At 44.4% G+C, this 19,387-nt stretch overlaps 1 protein-coding gene across 3 annotated transcripts; it reads right to left on the reverse strand.

Moving 5' to 3' along the window:
* Positions 1-6: 6 nt before the first annotated feature.
* On the reverse strand, positions 7-18,439 carry LOC141051693 (uncharacterized). 3 transcript variants are annotated; one of them, XM_073548686.1, is made up of 5 exons: positions 18,329-18,439; positions 12,933-13,167; positions 11,697-11,907; positions 6,526-7,651; positions 7-550 (listed from the first exon to the last, which is right to left on the reverse strand). In XM_073548686.1, the coding sequence occupies exons 2-5, from the start codon at positions 13,156-13,158 to the stop codon at positions 371-373; spliced, it is 1,743 nt and encodes a 580-aa protein (XP_073404787.1). In that variant the 5' UTR covers positions 13,159-13,167; positions 18,329-18,439; the 3' UTR covers positions 7-370. The 3 variants fall into 3 exon arrangements, with proteins under 3 accessions (XP_073404787.1, XP_073404786.1, XP_073404788.1); XM_073548685.1 differs by having other exon boundaries at positions 18,312-18,439; XM_073548687.1 differs by lacking the exon at positions 18,329-18,439 and having other exon boundaries at positions 12,985-13,105.
* Positions 18,440-19,387: the final 948 nt, after the last annotated feature.

The following is a 19,387-nucleotide window of genomic DNA, read 5'->3' on the forward strand; positions in this document are numbered from 1 at the left end:
CCAGTACTCACCATCAACACTGAGAGGCTGGTACTTGGCACTGGAGGGAGCGCAGAAGGTGTGGAAATAGAGGCCGGTACCTTGGCGGATGGGGCTTAGCATGGGAGGGGGGGTGTACTGGCAGTGGAGGGCACCTTTGTGGAGGTACTCGGATAGCGGGGTGTCTGGTGAGCGCATGCTGCTCTGGAAACAACCAGAGGGGGCAGAATTCTTTTCCACCACCGGAGTGGGGATGTATAAGGGCAGAGGACAAGGTCTTTTCTTTTTCCCCTTTTTCATGGTAGACTTTTGATGACCTCTAAGTGCATTCACCTAAACAGCAAAGATAAAAGTGCCAACAGTTAAAGGGGTTGTAAAGGGGAATAATTACTTAAAAAGCTCCCCTCACCTTGTTGTCTTTCTTAGTGACTGGCACAGACACAGGGATCACCAGGCGTCCTGCAGTCTCGTCCTTCGTTGTCCAGGACCCTGATCCCAGACATTGTGCTGTCGGCTCCCCCGTACGTTGCCAGCTTACTGTATCCCCTTCTTGAAAGTCCTTTAAAATATCCTATATTGTCATATTTTAACAACGGTCTATAAATGTTTATTTTGGAAGAAAAATCATTTTCATAATTGGTTCTTAGTACAAATTTTGCACCGTTTGCCTTCCTATAGTCTGTGTGTGTGTGTTGAGCTGTCTATTACTGGGCTGAAGAATGAGTTAACTGAAAATCTATCAGTGAGAGGAGTTTGTACCTCTTTTGTCTATTTTTTTTCTCAGTTCCTTTCAATTTATGATGAAAGTTGAGCTGAACTTTGTGGTGTAGGAAACATGCCACAGCCTGGGTTAGTGTGCACATAATCAAACAGAAATTTTAAAAAAGTTAGTTACAAAACTTTCCTAAAGTTTTTATTGTATTATGGCTTCTAAGGCTGATCGCTAAACAAATTATCTTTGGATCCGCTCATAAATGGATGAAATGTTCGGAGGCTTAAGAACCCGTAGGATCAGGGTCTTTCCAGTTATGAAACCACACAACAGCAATGATACTGGAAGAGTGGGAGGACGTGGGGGAAAAGCATGTAGTCCCAAGGGATTTTAAGTACCGCCTTCCCTTTGATCCAGAGGAGACCAAGGTATGGGAAACAGTACCAAAAATTGACATACCTGTAGCACGGGTCTCTAAGAAGACAACCATTCCCTTTGAAGACTCTTCTGGCCTTAATGATCCAATGGACAAAAGGTCGGAGGACCTACTTAAGAAGGCCTGGGAATCGTCTGCAGCCATTATGAAAGCAAACATGGCAGTCACTCCGGTAGCCAGGTCAATGACTCTATGGGTGGACTCCCAGGGAAGAAATCTTGAAATCGTTACCTTTGCTGAAAATGGCGACCGATTTTATGGCAGGATGCTTCAACAGTCAGCCTGCTTTGCAGCACGAAACGTGTTGTCAAACACAGCAAGGCAGGCTTTGTGACTAAGATCATGGACAGGGGACACCCAGTCAAAGAATAAGCTGTGCTCGATACCCTTCACTTGGTCTACACACATTCGGACCAGTCCTGGATAAGTTGCTTGAGAAAGCATCAGACAAAAAGAAAGGCTTCCCTGAAGAAAAACCGAAGAGAATGCCGTCCTTTCGGAGGACTCTCTCTCATCCCAGGCAGGACTACAAAGGGAAGGGGAAGTTGGGCAGATGGAGCTACCCCAAGGGTGGCCAAGGTAGAGGCTCCTTTCAGGACCATGAACCAAAACCCAGCAGACAATGACGACAGTGGCGTTGGGAGGAGACACCAGTACTTCGTGGGAGGTTGGCAGGAAATTGCCAAGAATCCATGGATTCTGCACACAGTAGCTCTGGGGTACAGGATAGAGTTCACCCAGTTACCTCTCAAGAGATACTGTCTAACCCCTACCCAGTCTCCAGTGGTCCACCAGATTCCAAAAAGATATACAAGAATTGTGGGTCATAATTCAGGCGCCACATTCCCAACAATACTAAAGGACATTATTCCAGTCTGTTTTCCCTAAAGAAGCCAGGAGGGGAATACCAAACAATAATCAACCTGAAACCACTAAACCGGTGGGTGGGTCTACAAGCAGTTCAAAATGGAGTCACTCTGGTCGGTCATGCCACTGATAAAGGACTCTGTAATGAGCACGCTGGATCTAGAGAGTGCCTATTACCATGTACACATCCATACCTCACACCAAAAATACCTCAGATTTTCGATAAAGAACCAGGGGAAGGTGCAACATTTTGAGTTCCGGTATCTGCCGTTCGGCCTCTCCTCTGTGCCCCAAATCTTTACAAAACTCAGAGTGGAAATTATGGGCTCCAAAGAGAAAATAACATTCTCATTGTCCCATACTTGGACGACCTGCTACTAGTAGCAGACTCGCCAGAGCAGATGGAGGAATATTTAGCAACAACCTTGTCAGTCCTAGAGAGGCTGGGATGGTTAATAAACCTTAAAAAAATAAAGTCTCAGACCAGAAAGGAAGAAAAAGTTTCTGGGTGCTCCTAGGTTCCGAACAGGAGTATTCATTCCTTCCACTGCACAAACAACAGACAAATAAACGGGAGATACAGGCTATGCAAAAACGAAAGTACATCTCCATCAGGAAAGCCATGAGAGTTCTAGATCTAATGACCTCATGTATTCCCAGTGTCCAATGGAGTCAGTTCCATTCAAGAATCCTACAACGGGAGGTACTGTCAGCCTAGGACGGCAAGGAGGCATCACTGGACAACAGAATGTTAATATCCGGAGAGATAAAGCAGTCTGTCGTAGTGCACCAAAATAGCAAATCTCAGGAAAGGAAGACCCTGGAAAGTGTCGCCATTTGTAAGCATCACTACGGATGCAAGCCTCAAAGGTTGGGGATCTCACATAGAAGGACTTACCTCCAAGGAACATGGTCCACATCAGTGTTCAACAACTCCTCGAACCACAGAGCTCAGAGCAGTTTGGGAAGCACTGAAGAGATGCCAAGAAGAGCTAAAGGATCGACATGTCAGAATCTTTTCAGACAATCCCACCACAGTATCCTTCCTCCTACATCAGGGAGGTCCGAGGCACCGTCACTTACAGGAAATATCAGAAACAATATTTTCCTGGGCAGAAAGCACAGTGAAGTCAATCACAGCAGTGCATTTAAAAGGCTCAAAAAATCAGACTTTCTAAAAGCAGGGAGAAGGTTCAACCCTCGGAATGGTCTCTAAACGAAGAACTCTTTTATCAGCTGACCTAGAGCTGGGGTACACCAGAAAGACTTATTCGCCTCCAGAAGACATACAAAGACAAAATAATTCTTTTCAATAAATCCAGGAGACAATCCGACCAGGGTGGACGAATTGACACAGAGCTGGTATATACAGCTTGCATACGCCTTCCCACCACTCGATCTAATACCGAGGGTACTGAGAAAGATCCAGGAGAGCTGGGCAGCGGTGATGCTAATAATCCCCTACTGGCCCAAAAGGAGCAGGTTTTGCCTATTGAAGTGGATGGCATTAGATGCAATTCTCCTACCATCAAGACTGGACCTTCTAACCAGGGCTGTGGAGTCTGAGTCGGAGTCGTGGAGTCGGAGTCGGTGCTCATTTTGGTGGAGTCGGAGTTGGAGTCGGTATAAAATGGACCGACTCCGACTCCTAAAATATATAATAAATTGGGTACAGTAATTCAATGCAGGATGTGCTGAATATTTTTTCATAGGAGTTTGGGAAAGTTATGAAATGTCCTATAAATGGCTGTTATATTCCTGATCTAAGGCTACATTCACACACAGCGTTTTTCCTGAGTTTTTTGAGGATACGTTTTTCAGCTGCAAAAGCTGATCATCTTTTTAAAAAACTGCATCACCTGAAAGGTTTTTGAGCTCATAGATAATGTTTTCAATAGCAAAAGCAGATTAGAAATCTGCTCTATCTATCCATTTATCCATATCTGTCTATCCATATCGTATCTGTACCAAAAAGAATGAAAACCGGGTAGTACACCAATATATATTCTGTTCTATCTAAATATCTTGATTATTGGATCATAAAAATGATTAAATGTCTGAGATTCACATTGTACTACAATAAATTTTTCACTTAAATATAAGCAATATGTGTGGGAGTCGGAGTCGGAGTTGGAGTCGGAGTCGGTGTAAGGGAAATTGAGGAGTCGGAGTCGCAGGTTTGGCTTACCGACTCCACAGCCCTGCTTCTAACGCAGGGCTCTCATTTTCATCTAAATCTAGGGATGTTACGGTTGTCATCCTAGATCCTGAGAGGGCGATCCCGGATCAAAGGGCCTGTCGGAATCGGTCATCTCTACTATCCAAAAGAGCAGGAAGCTGGTCCGCTATATATCTAAAGGTCTGGAAGAAATTCTGTTCCCAAAGTACTGTTCCCGTCTCCATCACTCAGAGCCCAGATATTCCTAATATTCTAGATTTCCATCAGACTGGCTTTGATAGGGGTCTGAAGCCTAGTACATTAAAGGTACATATAGCAGCTCTGGGATCGTTCTTTGACTATCCACTGGCCAACCATCCCTGGGTAGTAAGTTCCATTAAAGCTATTCAGCGTATTAGACCTACAATACAAAGCACAATGATCCCCTGGGATCTCATCTTGGTCTTAAACGAATTACGCAAAAGTCCATACGAGCCACTAGACCAAGCAGATCTAAGGTCAGTGTCGCTTAAAGCAGTCCTCCTGGTGACGATATCTTCAGCGAGGCGTATAGGAGAGATCCGGGCCCTTTCCATAAGGGACCCTTATCTAAAAATTCGGGAGGACTGTATCATCCTAAGACAGGATCCAGCCTTTTTTCCCAAGGTGGTTACGGACTTCCACCGGAATCAGAAAATTGTGTTACCCACTTTCTGTCAAAACTACAGTAATAAGAAAACTCTCTCTTCACTCCTTGGATGTAAGGAGAACAGTTCTACAATACGTGAAGCTCACAGACAGCTGAAGAGTGGACTCAAACCTCTTCGTCTAGATGACCCGAAAGAACAGGGGGGAAGAAAGTTTCAAAAGCTACTCTGGGTAGATGGATTAAGTCGACAATTAATGCAGCATATGTCTCGGCGGGAAAGACTCCGCCGGAGAACCTCAGGGCTCACTCGCTGAGAGCGATCTCCGCTTCATGGGCAGAGAGTGCTGGGGGATCCATGGATCAGAGCTGCGATTTGGTCAGATTTTTAAATACCTTTTGCAGACATAAGTTATGTCAAAGCAACAGACAGCCTTTGGGAGGAAAGTCCTCTAAGCGGTAATCCCGCCCTAGTAGGAGTTATTTGGTACTTCTCCTGGTGGTGCTGTCAGGAGGGACGTCCTGGAAAGTAGGAATTAATCCTACCGGTGATAGTGTTTTCCAGGAGTCCATCATAACAGCACCCCTTATATACCCTCCATTGGATTTCTTGTCTTGCATGTGAAATGAACATGTGTAGAGAGGAAGTTCAATAAAATAGCGTTGCATCCATCCTGGTGTGGTACTTGGAAAAGACACTGAAGGGTGGTGGTGGGGAGGGGCTATTTAACTTCTTCTGTGCTCCTGTCCCTATCAAGGATACGAAGGACAACCTCCTGGTGGTGCTGTCATCATGGACTCCAAGAAACACCATTACCGGTAGGACTAATTCCTACTTTTTCTATTACTGTGTTTCAAAAAAAAAATTTGGGACATTAAAGACTTGTATTATCTTTTATTATATTTTTGGGAGACAGGGGAATGATAAATTATATAAAATGTAGTAGTGATCGTAAAAATAATGATATATATATATATATATATGTGTGTGACTGCTTTTTATTTGACAACATTCATAGTGTAGGAATACATATTGTGTTAATTTTTCTTGTGTAGATTTTTTTCTTTTTACTATATTATGTTTGTCTGTGATAGGATGAACTACATAGCAGAACTGAGGGCCACAGCGATCCTAAGGCACCTTGCAAACACAGCACCAGGATTCAGGGAAGGCAGAGGACAGGTTGCTCAGATTTGTACATGCCCAGGCATCCACCCGACTTGGGCAAATAGCTCTTGAGGGTATGCACCCAGCAGAGGGCACAGACACGGGTAATAGGAAAGCAACAGGCGACAGCAGAAGCCCATAAGATTCTATATGGCTGAGGCATGGTGCAAGGGTGACATCTAGTGGCAGCAAAGCAGTGGTGCAGACATGACTACAACTTTTTTATGTTTCGTGTAAAGACGACTATACTGAATAAAAAAAAACCACCATCTATGCCCAATTTAATGTTTCCTGCAATTTCAGCCAATTTACTTTTTTTGTAGGGCTGATGTCTTAATATATGTGATCATAATTCCTCACCGAGATCTCTGCTTGCTGTCACTGAATGGGAGCAGCTCTGGTGCACTGTAATAAACCATTCAGCTGCTGAATGTAAACAGTAATTCCTCAGCAAGTAGAGATCTTGAAAATGGTGAGATCACTTTTTCCTAATATATTATTCTTAGATTTCACCCACTGATCTGTAGTCGGCTCATTCCTGGGCAGTGACACTACTTACTTTTGGCTTGCTGATAGAAAGTCCATACATTTTTTCATTACCCTGGGATTTATTTAAGGCCGTAAATGACTCTAGGGCCTCTTGACTTGCAGGGACTATTCTGGGATTAAGGTTCGGCGTGTCCGTCTTCATGGCCAACTTGGACTGTATTTCACTTGTGCCGTTTACCAGTTTCTGACTCTCCTGTCCGGGTCGGGCTTGCGTTGCACCATTTTGACTTCCACTGGCCATGTTTTCTGCCGCCCTGCTGATCCTGGATAATGTTAGCAGTCCCCGAGGGTCTCTTTGCAGCTCCCCCCAGCCTCTTATACCAGTAATTTCTGGATGCCACCGGGGCATGGACATACTGGGGAGAGTTAGTGTTGCAGTGTGACAGATCGTAGACTGGGAATTTTTCACGGGAGGATAAAAGTTTGCCGGGTTTTGGATCTGGAATCCTGAATTTGGACAGAGCTGAATCGGAAGTCTTGTGAAATCTGGTGCATGGGGAAATGAATACTGCGCTTGCATGGCCTGGAGTCCATTATCAGCTGCAAGATACGCGTACCTATGATCTAGGTAGTTTGGGGGCTTGGCAAGGGGCTCTTCAAATTCACCACTTGTTGTGTCATCATTAAATGACCTGGTTAAAAGAATATCCGGCTGCTCCTGCATAGATCGGATCTTTGCAGGATACAGGGGATGATCTGCTGAAGGATCAGAGTAACTGGCATAGGCTGGATCCATGGACACTTTGTTAGAAGAATTAATTACAGTGTAAGTATTTCTGGCTGCAAAGTCTTCGCTCCACTTACTGCCATTTAAAGTTGTTGTCTGGGGGACATGGTTGGCCTTGGCGTCCTGCAAAACCGCCATATTGGACGTGACCTTCTGCTGTAAAATCTCAGTCACCAGGCATCTGATGAGCTCATCATTGGGCAGAACAGGCAGGCCGGAGACTGGCTCTAGCACGCTACTTGGTGGTAATGCAGAGTTTGCGGTTGGTACTTCCAGCTGGTTTGTCCACAGTCCGTGATGAAGCTCGTAATGTCTCCGCAATGATCTGAAATCACAGTAGCTCTTGTTGCAGCCGCGCTCTGTGCACAAGAACGGTTTTACCTTCAGATGAGTCAACATGTGTCCCATCCTGGAGAAGAGAGAAGAGGAGACACTTTGACTACGTTACATGACAGCACCTGGCACAACCTGAGCATTTCTCACTATATCTGAGAGGTGTCCTGACAGCTAATGGAAGCTGCTACAAATTTAGGGTCTGGCCGTTGCAACAAGACCCTTTTTTTTTTTTTTTTTATGCCTGCCCCTTCTCCAGGTGGCACAGAATTGAGGGATGATCCCTGACCATGTTGCAAGGCTCGTTAAGGGGTGGACATTGACTTATCACACAGCTACCTACGATCAATGGCTCTCTATTCTGCAGAATGCATATGAATTTTTTGACATATAGGGTGAATTAGGACGGCAGCGTGCATTTTGCATGTGTATATTTGCTTTAGTGAGTGTTCAAAAATAGATATATAGTGCAATTATTTTCTAATCAAGTCTTTCCCAACATTAGATGTGCAGGTGAATGGAGCAGGATCAGGGGCTGAGCTCGCTCCATACACCTGAGACAATGGCGGTGTTACTGCTGGCACCGGCCACCTAATAGCGCAAGCTCTGACTGTAGCGGTTTAATCAATTACATGCCGCTGTCCCTCCAGGGGGCTAAAAAATAAATACAACGAAAATAAACAAAAAAAAGTATACATATATGTATGTAGAGTGGGGAAAAAAGTATTTAGTCAGCCACCAATTGTGCAAGTTCTCCCACTTAAAAAGATGAGAGAGGCCTGTAATTGACATCATAGGTAGACCACAATTATGAGAGTCAAAATGAGAAAACAAATCCAGAAAATCACCTTGTCTGATTCGGCAAGATTTATTTTGCAAATTACGGTGGAAAATAAGTATTTGGCCATTAACAAAAGTTCATCTCAATATTTTGTTATATATTCTTTTTTGGCAATGGCAGAGGCCGAACGTTTTCTGTAAGTCTACACAAGGTTGACACACACTGTTGGTGGTATGTTGGTCCATTCCTCCATGCAGATCTCCTTTAGAGCAGTGATGTTTTGGGCCTGTCACTGGGAAACTCTGACTTTCAAATCCCTCCAAAGGTTTTGTATAGGGTTGAGATCTGGAGACTGGCTAGGCCACTCCAGGACCTTCACATGCTTCTTACAAAGCCACTCCTTCGTTGCCCTGGTGCTGTGCTTGGGATTATTATGCTGAAAGACCCATCCACGTTTCATCTTCAATGCCCTTGCTGATGTAAGGAGGTTTGCACTCAAAATCTCACAATATATGGCCCCATTCATTCTTTCATGTACACGGATCAGTCGTTCTGATCCCTTTGCAGAGAAACAGCCCCAAAGCTTGATGTTGCCACTCCCATGCTTCACAGTAGGTATGGTGTTCTTTGGATGCAACTCAATATTCTGTCTCCTCCAAAAACAACAAGTTTTGTTTCTACCAAACAGTTCTACTTTGGTTTCATCAGGCCATATGACATTCTACCAATACTCTTCTGTATAATCCAAATGCCCTCTAGCAAACTTCAGACGGGCCTGAACATGTACTGGCTTAAACAGGGGTACACGTCTGGCACTGCAGGATCTGAGTCCCTGGCGGCATAGTGTGTTACTGAGAGTAGCCTGTGTTACGGTGGTCCCAGCTCTATGCAGGTCATTCAATAGGTCCCCCTGTGTGGTTCTGAGATTTTTGCTCACTGTTCTTGTGATTATTTGGACCCCAAGGGGTGAGATCTTGCATGGAGCCCCAGATCTAGGGAGATTATCAGTGATCTTGTATGTCTTCCATTTTTCTATTATTGCTTCCACAGTTGATTTCATCACACTAACCTGCTTGCCTATTGCAGATTTAGTCTTCAGATTGGTGGCTGACTAAATACTATTTTATCTCCGACTACAATTTTCCCAGTTCAAAACTACAGGAAAAAAAAAAAACATTCGGCGCTGCCAGGTCTGTAAAAGTTTGAGCTATGGAAATATACAACTAATTAATCCATACGGTAAACACCACAAAGAGTTATGCGGCTATGTCATTGGAAAAATAAAAATTATGGCTCTTTGAAGAGGGGAGAACAAAAAAATAGCAAAAAAAAATTGCCTGGCTGGGAAAGGCTTACAGTCATGGCCAAAAGTTTTGAGAATGACACAAATATTATATTTTCACATGATCTGCTGGCCTCTGGTTTTTATGTGTGTTTGTCAGATGTTTTTATCACATACAGAAATATAATTGCAATCATATTATGTGTAACAAAAGGTTATATTGACAGTTAGAATGAGTTAATGCAGCAAGTCAATATTTGCAGTGTTGACCCTTCCTCTTCAGGACTTCAGCAATTCTCCCTGGCATGCTCTCAATCAACTTCTGGATCAAATCCTGACTGATAGCAGTCCATTCTTGCAAAATCAATGCTTTTATTTTGTCTGAATTTGAAGGTTTTTGTTTGTCCACCCGTCTCTTGATGATTGACCACAAGTACTCAATGGGATTAAGATCTGGGGAGCTTCCAGGCCATGGTCCCAAAATCTCTATGTTTTGTTCCCTGAGCCATTTAGTTATCACCTTTGCTTTATGGCAAGGTGCTCCATCATGTTGAAAAAGGCACTGTTGATCGCCAAACTGCTCTTGGACGGTTGGGAGAAGTTGCTCTTGGAGGACATTCTGGTACCGTTCTTTATTCATGGCTGTGTTTTTAGGCAAGATTGAGAGAGAGCCCATTCCCTTGGCTGAGAAGCCACCCCACACATGAATGGTTTCAGGATGCTTGACATTTGGCATGAGACAAGACTGGTGGTAGCGCTCACCTGGTCTTCTCCGAATAAGCCGTTTTCCAGATGTCCCAAACAATCGAAAAGGGGATTCATCAGAGAAAATGACTTTACCCCAGTCCTCAGCAGTCCACTCCCTGTACCTCTTGCAGAATATCAGTCTGTCCATGATGTTTTTTCTGGAGAAAAGTGGCTTCCTTGCTGCCCTCCTTGAGACCAGGCCTTGCTCCAAGAGTCTCCGCCTCACAGTGCATGCAGATGCACTCACACCTGCCTGCTGCCATTCCTAAGCAAGCTCTGCACTGCTGGTAGCCCGATCCCGCAGCTGAAACACTTTTAAGAGACGATCCTGGCGCTTGCTGGTCTTTCTTGGGCGCCCTGGAGCCTTTTTGGCAACAAGGGAACCTCTCTCCTTGAAGTTCTTGATGATGCGATAGATTGTTGACTGAGTGCAATCTTTCTAGCTGCGATACTCTTCCCTGTTAGGCCATTTTTGTGCAGTGCAATGATGACTGCACGTGTTTCTTTAGAGATAACCATGGTTAACAGAAGAGAAACAATGATTCCAAGCACCAGCCTCCTTTTAAAGTGTCCAGTGGTGTCATTCTTACTTAATCATGACAGATTGATCTCCAGCCCTGTCCTCATCAACACCCACACCTGTGTTAATGGAGCAATCACTGAAACAATGTTAGCTGGTCCTTTTAAGGCAGGGCTGCAATGATGTTGAAATGTGTTTTGGGGGATAAAGTTAATTTTCTAGGCAAATATTGACTTTGCAAGTAATTGCTGTTAAGCTGATCACTCTTTATAACATTCTGGAGTATATGCAAATTGCCATTAGAAAAAATGAAGCAGTAGACTTTGTAAAAATTAATATTTGTGTCATTCTCAAAACTTTTGGCCATGACTGTAGTATAGAAATAGCTGGGTAAGTGTACTCCACTGTGCCTATATGTACGTGCCCTTTCCATGTTAAAATCAGTTATCGCACACCCCAATGTTCTGGATAAAGGGCACATTCACTTGTCTCAAGCATTTTTAAGTCTGTGTGCACAAAACAAAAAAAAAAATCAAAAAAAATTGGATGCCATATGGAAAATCAATTTTACATCCAATTTTTATGGATATTTTGCAATTATTAACTTAACATTTAAAAGATCAAATAAAGTTTAACTTCTATAAAATTGGATGTAAAAAAACAGACATGGGTAACAACAGCCCGATTTTTCAGGATTAAAGTATTTCATAGGCTTGTCTGATCGTGGCCTTGTGGACAGTGAGAAGACATCTGTATTGCGTTACTACATGGCCATCGGTCTGGGTACATACAGGTGGTCCTGTCTTTTGAAGGCTTTCATGCAGATCTTGCAGATGTGACTTCGCTCCTGGCTGTGGGTGACCGAGTGTTTGTTGAGGGAGCTGGCGCTGGAGAAGACTTTTCCGCATACCTTGCAGTTCAGCATGGTAGTCTGAACACATTTCTCAGTGCAGGACTTGTTCAGTAGCGTACTGCTTCCCTCAGCGCCTCGGAGGTGGAGATCTGGTAGGGGCAAAATTAGAAATATAATCAGCATATTGCAATTCTGCAGTGATCCCTAATGAAGGAGGTTGGTCAGGATTTAGGAGCACCACCTCAGGGACCTGTCTATCTCGAGAACAGGGGTCCCATTTCCCTTACTCTGCTACTTTTGGATCTCCCATTTACATCAACGATCTCAGCAGGTAAAACGGGCATTTGGGGGAACCCCATTCTTGAGACAGGTGTATTTGCCCAGAGGTGGGACTGATATCCATCAGATATTGCTGAAATAAGTCCAATACTCGATGATAACCAGAAGTCATTTAGAAAGTTAAGGTGGTTGTCCCATTTCAGAAAAGACCGGGTGTAGTTCTAAAAACACATAAACGGAGACTTACTTACCTTCCCAGGGGTGTAGCAACGAGACTCCGCCACTTCTTCAGTCTTAGTTGTTTGTCTGCAGTGCTAACGTCACGTCAACAGAGCTGCAGCCAATCAGTGAGGTCAGTGGTTTGTGCTGTCTATATGTTCATAGTTACTGAGCTCTGATTGATTGCGCTGCAGACAATAACAGACACTGAGAGCGGCGGAGACTCCGAGATGGACCCCTGAAGTGTACACCTATGGTTTCCTGTGTTCCCCAATGAAACTACTAAAAAAAATTTTTCTAAAAGGGGACAACGCCTTTAATAGAACAGTGGCGTGAAAGCTCACCCTTCACCACATTCAGAAGGGGCTCTACAGAACCTTCTTCTTGTATTTTGGGGGGACTTGAATGCTAGGGAAGCTGTCCCCTATCCCACCCCTAGGTGTTATATTTCAACCCTTTTTAAGTAAGGACACACCCCAGTGAGATAGGAAATAGTGACGTCATATCGTCAATTTAATTCTATTTTTCCAGGAGGAGTAACCAAGGGACAGCACAATGCAACATCGAAAAGATGTTTCAAGATTGTTCTAAGGGAATACAGGAATAGAGAGATATGTGCAAGTCAGAACTAGGTGCCTGATCCTGATGAGTGATCCAGACTCGATCAAAGACAAACCTGCGTCCCATTTATTTGTGACGGATGGCAGCAGGTGCGAATCTGACGATACCTCCTCCATCCTGCAAGGCAGCGGTATATCCCCCAGATTATCATCCAGCATGACGTCAGAGGTGCTTAGACTGTGATCTGGAGGCTGGAAGAGCTCGCTGATGGGCTGAAACACCTCCCGGCAGAAGTCATCCGGTTGGAGGCCGTGTCCATCATTTAAGCTGTAATGAGTCATCTTGAAAACCTAAAAAAGAAGCAACGTGCATCGTGTCACCTCACTACCCTCTTAATGAAATCATTCCATATAAAATACCAATTCTGGAACACCCATTATTCAAAGTGTATCAGCGTTAAGGCCCCGTCACACTAAGCGATCTCGCTAGCGAGATCACTGATTTTGTGACACGCCAGCGAGGGCTGTGGAGTCGGAGTCGTGGAGTCGGAGTCGGTGCTCATTTTGGTGGAGTCGGTGCTCATTTTGGTGGAGTTGGAGTCAGTATAAAATGGTCCGACTCCGACTCCTAAAATATATAATAAATTGGGTACAGTAGTTCAATGCAGAATATGCTGAATATTTTTTCATAGGAATTTGGGAAAGTTATGAAATGTCCTATAAATGACTGTTCTATTCCTGATCTAAGGCTACATTCACACACAGCGTTTTTCCTGCGTTTTTTGAGGATACGTTTTTCAGTTGCAAAAGCAGATCAGCTTTTTAAAAAACCGCATCACCTGAAAGGTTTTTGAGCTCATAGATAATGTTCTCAATAGCAAAAGATTAGAAATCTGCTCTATCTATCCATTTATCCATATCTGTCTATCCATATCATATCTGTACCAAAAAGAATGAAAGCCGGATAGCACACAGACTAACACTCCTTTTTTTTTTTTAGCACCAGTCAGGTACACCTCATAGCTGCCCAAAAGGACGCCCAGGACAGGCATTGCTCGTCTTCAGTAACATCAACTGATAGTTGGAATAAATAGACTGCATTCATCACCACATCTTCTTAAGGTGCAGGCTTTATCTTCAAGTGTAAGGGTGTGAAGTATGAGGTTCTGCAGCAGCTGAGGTGTGCAGTATGAAATTCTGCGGAACAGCATGAGATTCTCCCCCCCCCCCCCCCCCCAGGTTTCATCCTGGCTACGCCCGTAGTGTGAATATAGCCTGAGGATCTAGGCTTTATCTTAGCCGAGATAAGTCATAGTGTGTGTGTGTGTGTGTGTGTGTGTGTGTGTGTGTGTGTGTGTGTGTGTATATATATATATATATATATATATATATATATATATATATATATACACACACACACACAATACAGACCAAAAGTTTGGACACACCTTCTCAATCAAAGCGTTTTCTTTATTTTCATGACTATGAAAATTGTAGATTTACTCTGGAGGCATCAGAACTATGAATTACCACATGTGGAATTATATAATTAACAAAAAAGTGTGAAACAACTGAAAATACTGTATGTCTTATATTCTAGGTTCTTCAAAGTAGCCACCTTTTGCTTTGATTTCTGCTTTGCACACTCTTGGCATTCTCTTGATGAGCTTCAAGAGGTAGTCACCGGAAATGGTTTTCACTTCACAGGTGTGTCCTGTCAGGTTTAAGAAGTGGGATTTCTTGCCTTATAAATGGGGTTGGGACCATCAGTTGTGCTGTGCAGAAGTCTGGTGGATACACAGGTGATAGTCCTACTGAATAGACTGTTAGAATTTGTATTATGGCAAGAAAAAAGCAGCTGAGTAAAGAAAAACGAGTGTCCATCATTACTTTAAGAAATGAAGGTCAGTCAGTCCAAAAAATTGGGAAAACTTTGAAAGTGTCCCCAAGTGCATTGGCAAAAACCATCAAGCGCTACAAAGAAACTGGCTCACATGAGGACCGCCCTAGGAAAGGAAGACCAAGAGTCACCTCTGCTGCGGAGGATAAGTTCATCCGAGTCACCAGCCTCAGAAATCGCTGGTTAACAGCAGCTCAGAATAGAGACCAGGTCAATGCCACACAGAGTTCTAGCAGCAGACACATCTCTACAACGACTGTTAAGAGGAGACTTTGTGCAGCAGGCCTTCATGGTAAAATAGCTGCTAGGAAACCACTGCTAAGGACAGGCAACAAGCAGAAGAGACTTGTTTGGGCTAAAGAACACAAGGAATGGACATTAGACCAGTGGAAATCTGTGCTTTGGTCTGATGAGTCCAAATTTGAGATCTTTGGGTCCAACCACCATGTCTTTGTGCGACGCAGAAAAGGTGAACGGATGGACTCTACATGCTTGGTTCCCACCGTGAAGCATGGAGGAGGTGTGATTGTGCTTTGCTGGTGACACTGTTGGGAATTTATTCAAAATTGAAGGCATACTGAACCAGCATGGCTACCACAGCATCTTGCAGCGGCATGCTATTCCATATGGTTTGCGTTTAGTTGGGCCATCATTTATTTTTCAACAGGACTATGACCCCAAACACACCTCCAGGCTGTGTAAGGGCTATTTGACCAAGAAGGAGAGTGATGGGGTGCTACGCCAGATGACCTGGCCTCCACAGTCACCAGACCTGAACCCAATCGAGATGGTTTGGGGTGAGCTGGACCACAGAGTGAAGGCAAAAGGGCCAACAAGTGCTAAGCATCTCTGGGAACTCCTTCAAGACTGTTGGAAGACCAGTTCTGGTGACTACCACTTGAAGCTCTTCAAGAGAATGCCAAGAGTGTGCAAAGCAGTAATCAAAGCAAAAGGTGGCTACTTTGAAGAATCTAGAATATAAGACATATTTTCAGTCGTTTCACACTTTAATTATATAATTCCACATGTGGTAATTCATAGTTTTGATGCCTTCTGAGTGAATCTACAATTTTCATAGTCATGAAAATAAAGAAAACTCTTTGAATGAGAAGGTGTGTCCAAACTTTGGTCTGTACCGTATACATGTATACAGTGTATTACATATTTACAATTTATTACAGTTTTTTGTGTTCTAAAGTTGTATTCCAATAAATATATATTATGTTCTATCTAAATATCTTGATTATTGTATCATAAAAATGATTAAATGTCTGATGTTCACATTGTACTACAATAAATTTTTCACTTAAATATAAGCAATATATGTGGGAGTCGGAGTCGTGGAGTCGGTTTAAGGGAAATTGAGGAGTCGGAGTCGCAGGTTTGGCTTACCGACTCCACAGCCCTGGCGCCAGCGAGATCGCTGTGTGTGACGGGGATCAGCGACCGGCCCCCCTGCCGGTTATCGCTGATCGCGCTCGAGCGGCCTGGGCCGTTTTTCGATCGCTGGTCTCCCGCTGCCCAGCGCGCATCGCTGCGTGTGGCAGCGAGAGACCAGCGATCAGCGATGCTGGTTGCTAACAAACGTGGAAACGGCGAACACGCTGTTTTCCAAGGTAAACGTCGGGTCTCCAAGAGTCGCGCGGCTCCTGGATACCCGACGTTTACATTAGAAACCAGCGTCGCTGGTCCTAATCGCTGGGGCTGGCTAACGATGTCTCAGCGATCCCATCATGTCAGATCGTTGGTGGGATCGCTGGGACATCGTTTAGTGTGATGGGGCCTTTATTCCTCCTGAGAATCTATCAATTAATTAATTGGGCGTTTCCATTCTGTGTCCCTGGACACTCTTCACAATACATTTGGGGGATACACCCAGTTTATTATGGAAACTAGTAAGGCCCATGTGTCTTCATACATTTCCAGGAGTAACAGAGGATCAAAACAACTATTAATACATAATTACTAATAAATCAATTATATTTATTTATAGGTCAGGATTACTCTTGTAGGGAAGCTGACAGGTTACACCAGCACCTGCCCGTTACTTCACTCTATTAATTACCCCCACTATCACTTCCTGCGCATGCGCTGCATCTCTGTGTCTGTCTCCCAGTGCATGTGCGGATGAAGCCGCGCAGGTACACGTTGCGTCACTGCACATGCCCAGGAGACAAGGCTTTTCCCCAGACTGAGCAATATCTCCAATCACACGGGATCCCTGGATCTACGGGAATCTAATGGGGATCTTACAGTTGTGATAAATGATAAGCCCTTTCAGAAATGCTTAATGGGTGAACATGGTCAATGCTGGAGAGCGAAGTAACACAGCACTTTATTTGTACTTTCTGAGCCCTGATTGACAAAAGGGTGTGGTTTCACTGAAAGGGGTGTGCCTTAAGGCGCTACAAACTGGGGCAGATGACTCCTGCAAGCTTCCCCCTCTTAAATTGTGGTAATGTTTTGCAAAACTTATAGCCGAAAGGAAATTGTGCAACTCTTAGCGCTTTTGTTACCATTTCAACCAGCTACAACTATAATTTTCCAAATGGATGGAGATCGGCTTGATTTGAGTGTGCCCAACAATTTCAGAATTTAGGCTGCAAAAGCGCACTAAAGGAGAATAGAAATGTACGACAGACCCTGACGGGAGCTCACTTCTAGCAATGGCGGCTGAACGATTCACCGAATTTAAGCAGTGCACTCTTCACCAAGACTGAGGGGCAAAAATGCCGAAAAAAGGGAAAAATAGGTTTGCACCCTCTAAGAATGAATCTAGACTGGCGTTTGGCATTTCAGTTTTTACACCTCTTAAAGGGGGTTGTCCAGTGAAGTTATAACTTGTTGATCAGAGGTGGTCCGACTATTCTGCACCGAACGTCAGAACGGGACAGCAGTGCCCACGCTTGACCGCCCCTCCATCCGTTCTCTATGGGTCCCCGAATAAAGCTGAGCACAGCGCTCATCAGTCCCATACAGAATGAATGGAGCAGCGATCGCGTGTGGGCACTGCTGTCCCGTTCTGAAAATCACTACAGGTCCCAGCAGTCGGACCATCACAGATCAGTGACACATCTCCACCAGATAACCCCTTTAATTGCATTTTCCAGCTACTTGTGCACTAGTCATATCTTGGCCTCCAGCCATAAAGCGGAGCAAGTTTGTCACTTTTAGTTTTCTTTGCGTAAATTATGGTGACTGCCCTTGTTGGATCAACTCCCCCCACTTTCCCATAAAAATTTTGCTGTTACCAGACATTTTCCACTATTACTTTGTGGCAGTAATATACCCCACATTAGACCACGCCCACTTGTCAGACAACAAACTGTAAATAAGGTGCAAAACCCTAGTGATGGTTGTTAGGAGGTTTCGTGCTGCAAAACTGGCGCCTTTCTCTTGATAAATCTCCCCCATGTATCTCAGGTCAGGAATGATGGAGGGTCTCATGTATAGAACACAGGGGCCCTACAGGTTTTTTGCAATGATCACCCTCCCTACCAGCTATTGCTCTACTTTGGTAAAGCAGAGATCACAACAAAACCGTAATGTCTAAGGCTCCAAGATGGCTGACGCCGGCATCCACCGGGCTGCGCACCTCCACCGTGTGCTTACAGCTCCTTGTACCGCGCCGTCCTGTCTGCTGCTCAGAGGAGCGAGATCTCCCGGCTAGAAACCATCTCTTTCCCTGATTGGATAACACGAGTCACGTGACGCACAGTTCCCCAGAGCCGGGAAGGAAACAAAAAATAGATAACCGCACCTTTACACGTGACATTCCACCAATAGGACTGTTTAGTTTCTAGTCACGTGGTCGGGGTAAAGGGTAGTAAACTCCCTGTTGGGGAGGAAGATTCAAACTACAAGTGTCAAGGCTTACCGCCACCTTTAGGTAGTTGGTGGAATTGCAACTTCGTTACCTCCTGGGGGAATTTCTTTATCGGTCATAAATCGGCCAATATTCATTGTACAATCTACAGCAGTGATAATTATATCAGGGAAGGAGGGGGCATAATTCAACAGAATTTACACCACAAAAAATAGCAGAAGCGTATCCAGCTCCATGGCCTGAGAACATTGTAACTATAAAGGCGGCACACGGACATCAGAAAGCTGCGACAATTTCATGAAAAGCCGGTAACTTACTCCAGCGCACCCTGGATCAAGACCGACGTGTGTAGGGCTGTGCACACACATCGAGCGTTTGAAACGGTAATGTCTGCACCAAAAATGCGAATATTGGCAGGAAAACGCAAGGAAGAAATAAGGAGCACGTGCGAGAGGTCAGAAATCTCACTCAGTCTGCTTTTACTGCAGTGAAAAAAAAGTGGCAAAAACGCACTGTGTGAACAAGCGCTAATTCTATTGTGGCGCCACTGAGGCTCAGTCGCCAAAGAGGTACTGCACCTTTTCCTAAGGTGTAGTGCCCCACGATCCAGGTAAGGGGGGGAACTCCTTTCCACGCTCCAACACTCGCTCCCCACACAATAGAGTAGTTCAGCACAACCACATTGCGGCTCCCTGCTTGGAGAGTAGCAGAGCACCTTTGTTGGTTCCCTGCTTGGAACACTGGATGTGCTGGGAGGTGGGTGGAGTTAGGATACATAAAAGAGTGGGAAAGTGTAGGATTAAGGGTTCAGTCTGACAGGAGGTCAGCGAGGAAGGAAGCCACTC

Source organism: Dendrobates tinctorius, unplaced genomic scaffold (genome assembly GCF_039654945.1).
Source record: "Dendrobates tinctorius isolate UK_male_01 unplaced genomic scaffold, ASM3965494v1 ptg000158l, whole genome shotgun sequence".
Classification (NCBI taxonomy): Eukaryota; Metazoa; Chordata; class Amphibia; order Anura; family Dendrobatidae; genus Dendrobates; species Dendrobates tinctorius.

Excerpts from the sequence above, each read along its gene's own strand:
- LOC141051693 (XM_073548686.1), bottom strand. The coding sequence starts at position 13,158 with ATGACTCATTACAGCTTAAATGATGGACACGGCCTCCAACCGGATGAC. Across the intron at positions 11,908-12,932 it reads CACAAATAAATGGGACGCAG|ATCTCCACCTCCGAGGCGCT; the intron begins GTTTGTCTTTGA and ends TGCCCCTACCAG. Across the intron at positions 551-6,525 it reads TTTCTATCAGCAAGCCAAAA|GATATTTTAAAGGACTTTCA; the intron begins GTAAGTAGTGTC and ends ATGACAATATAG.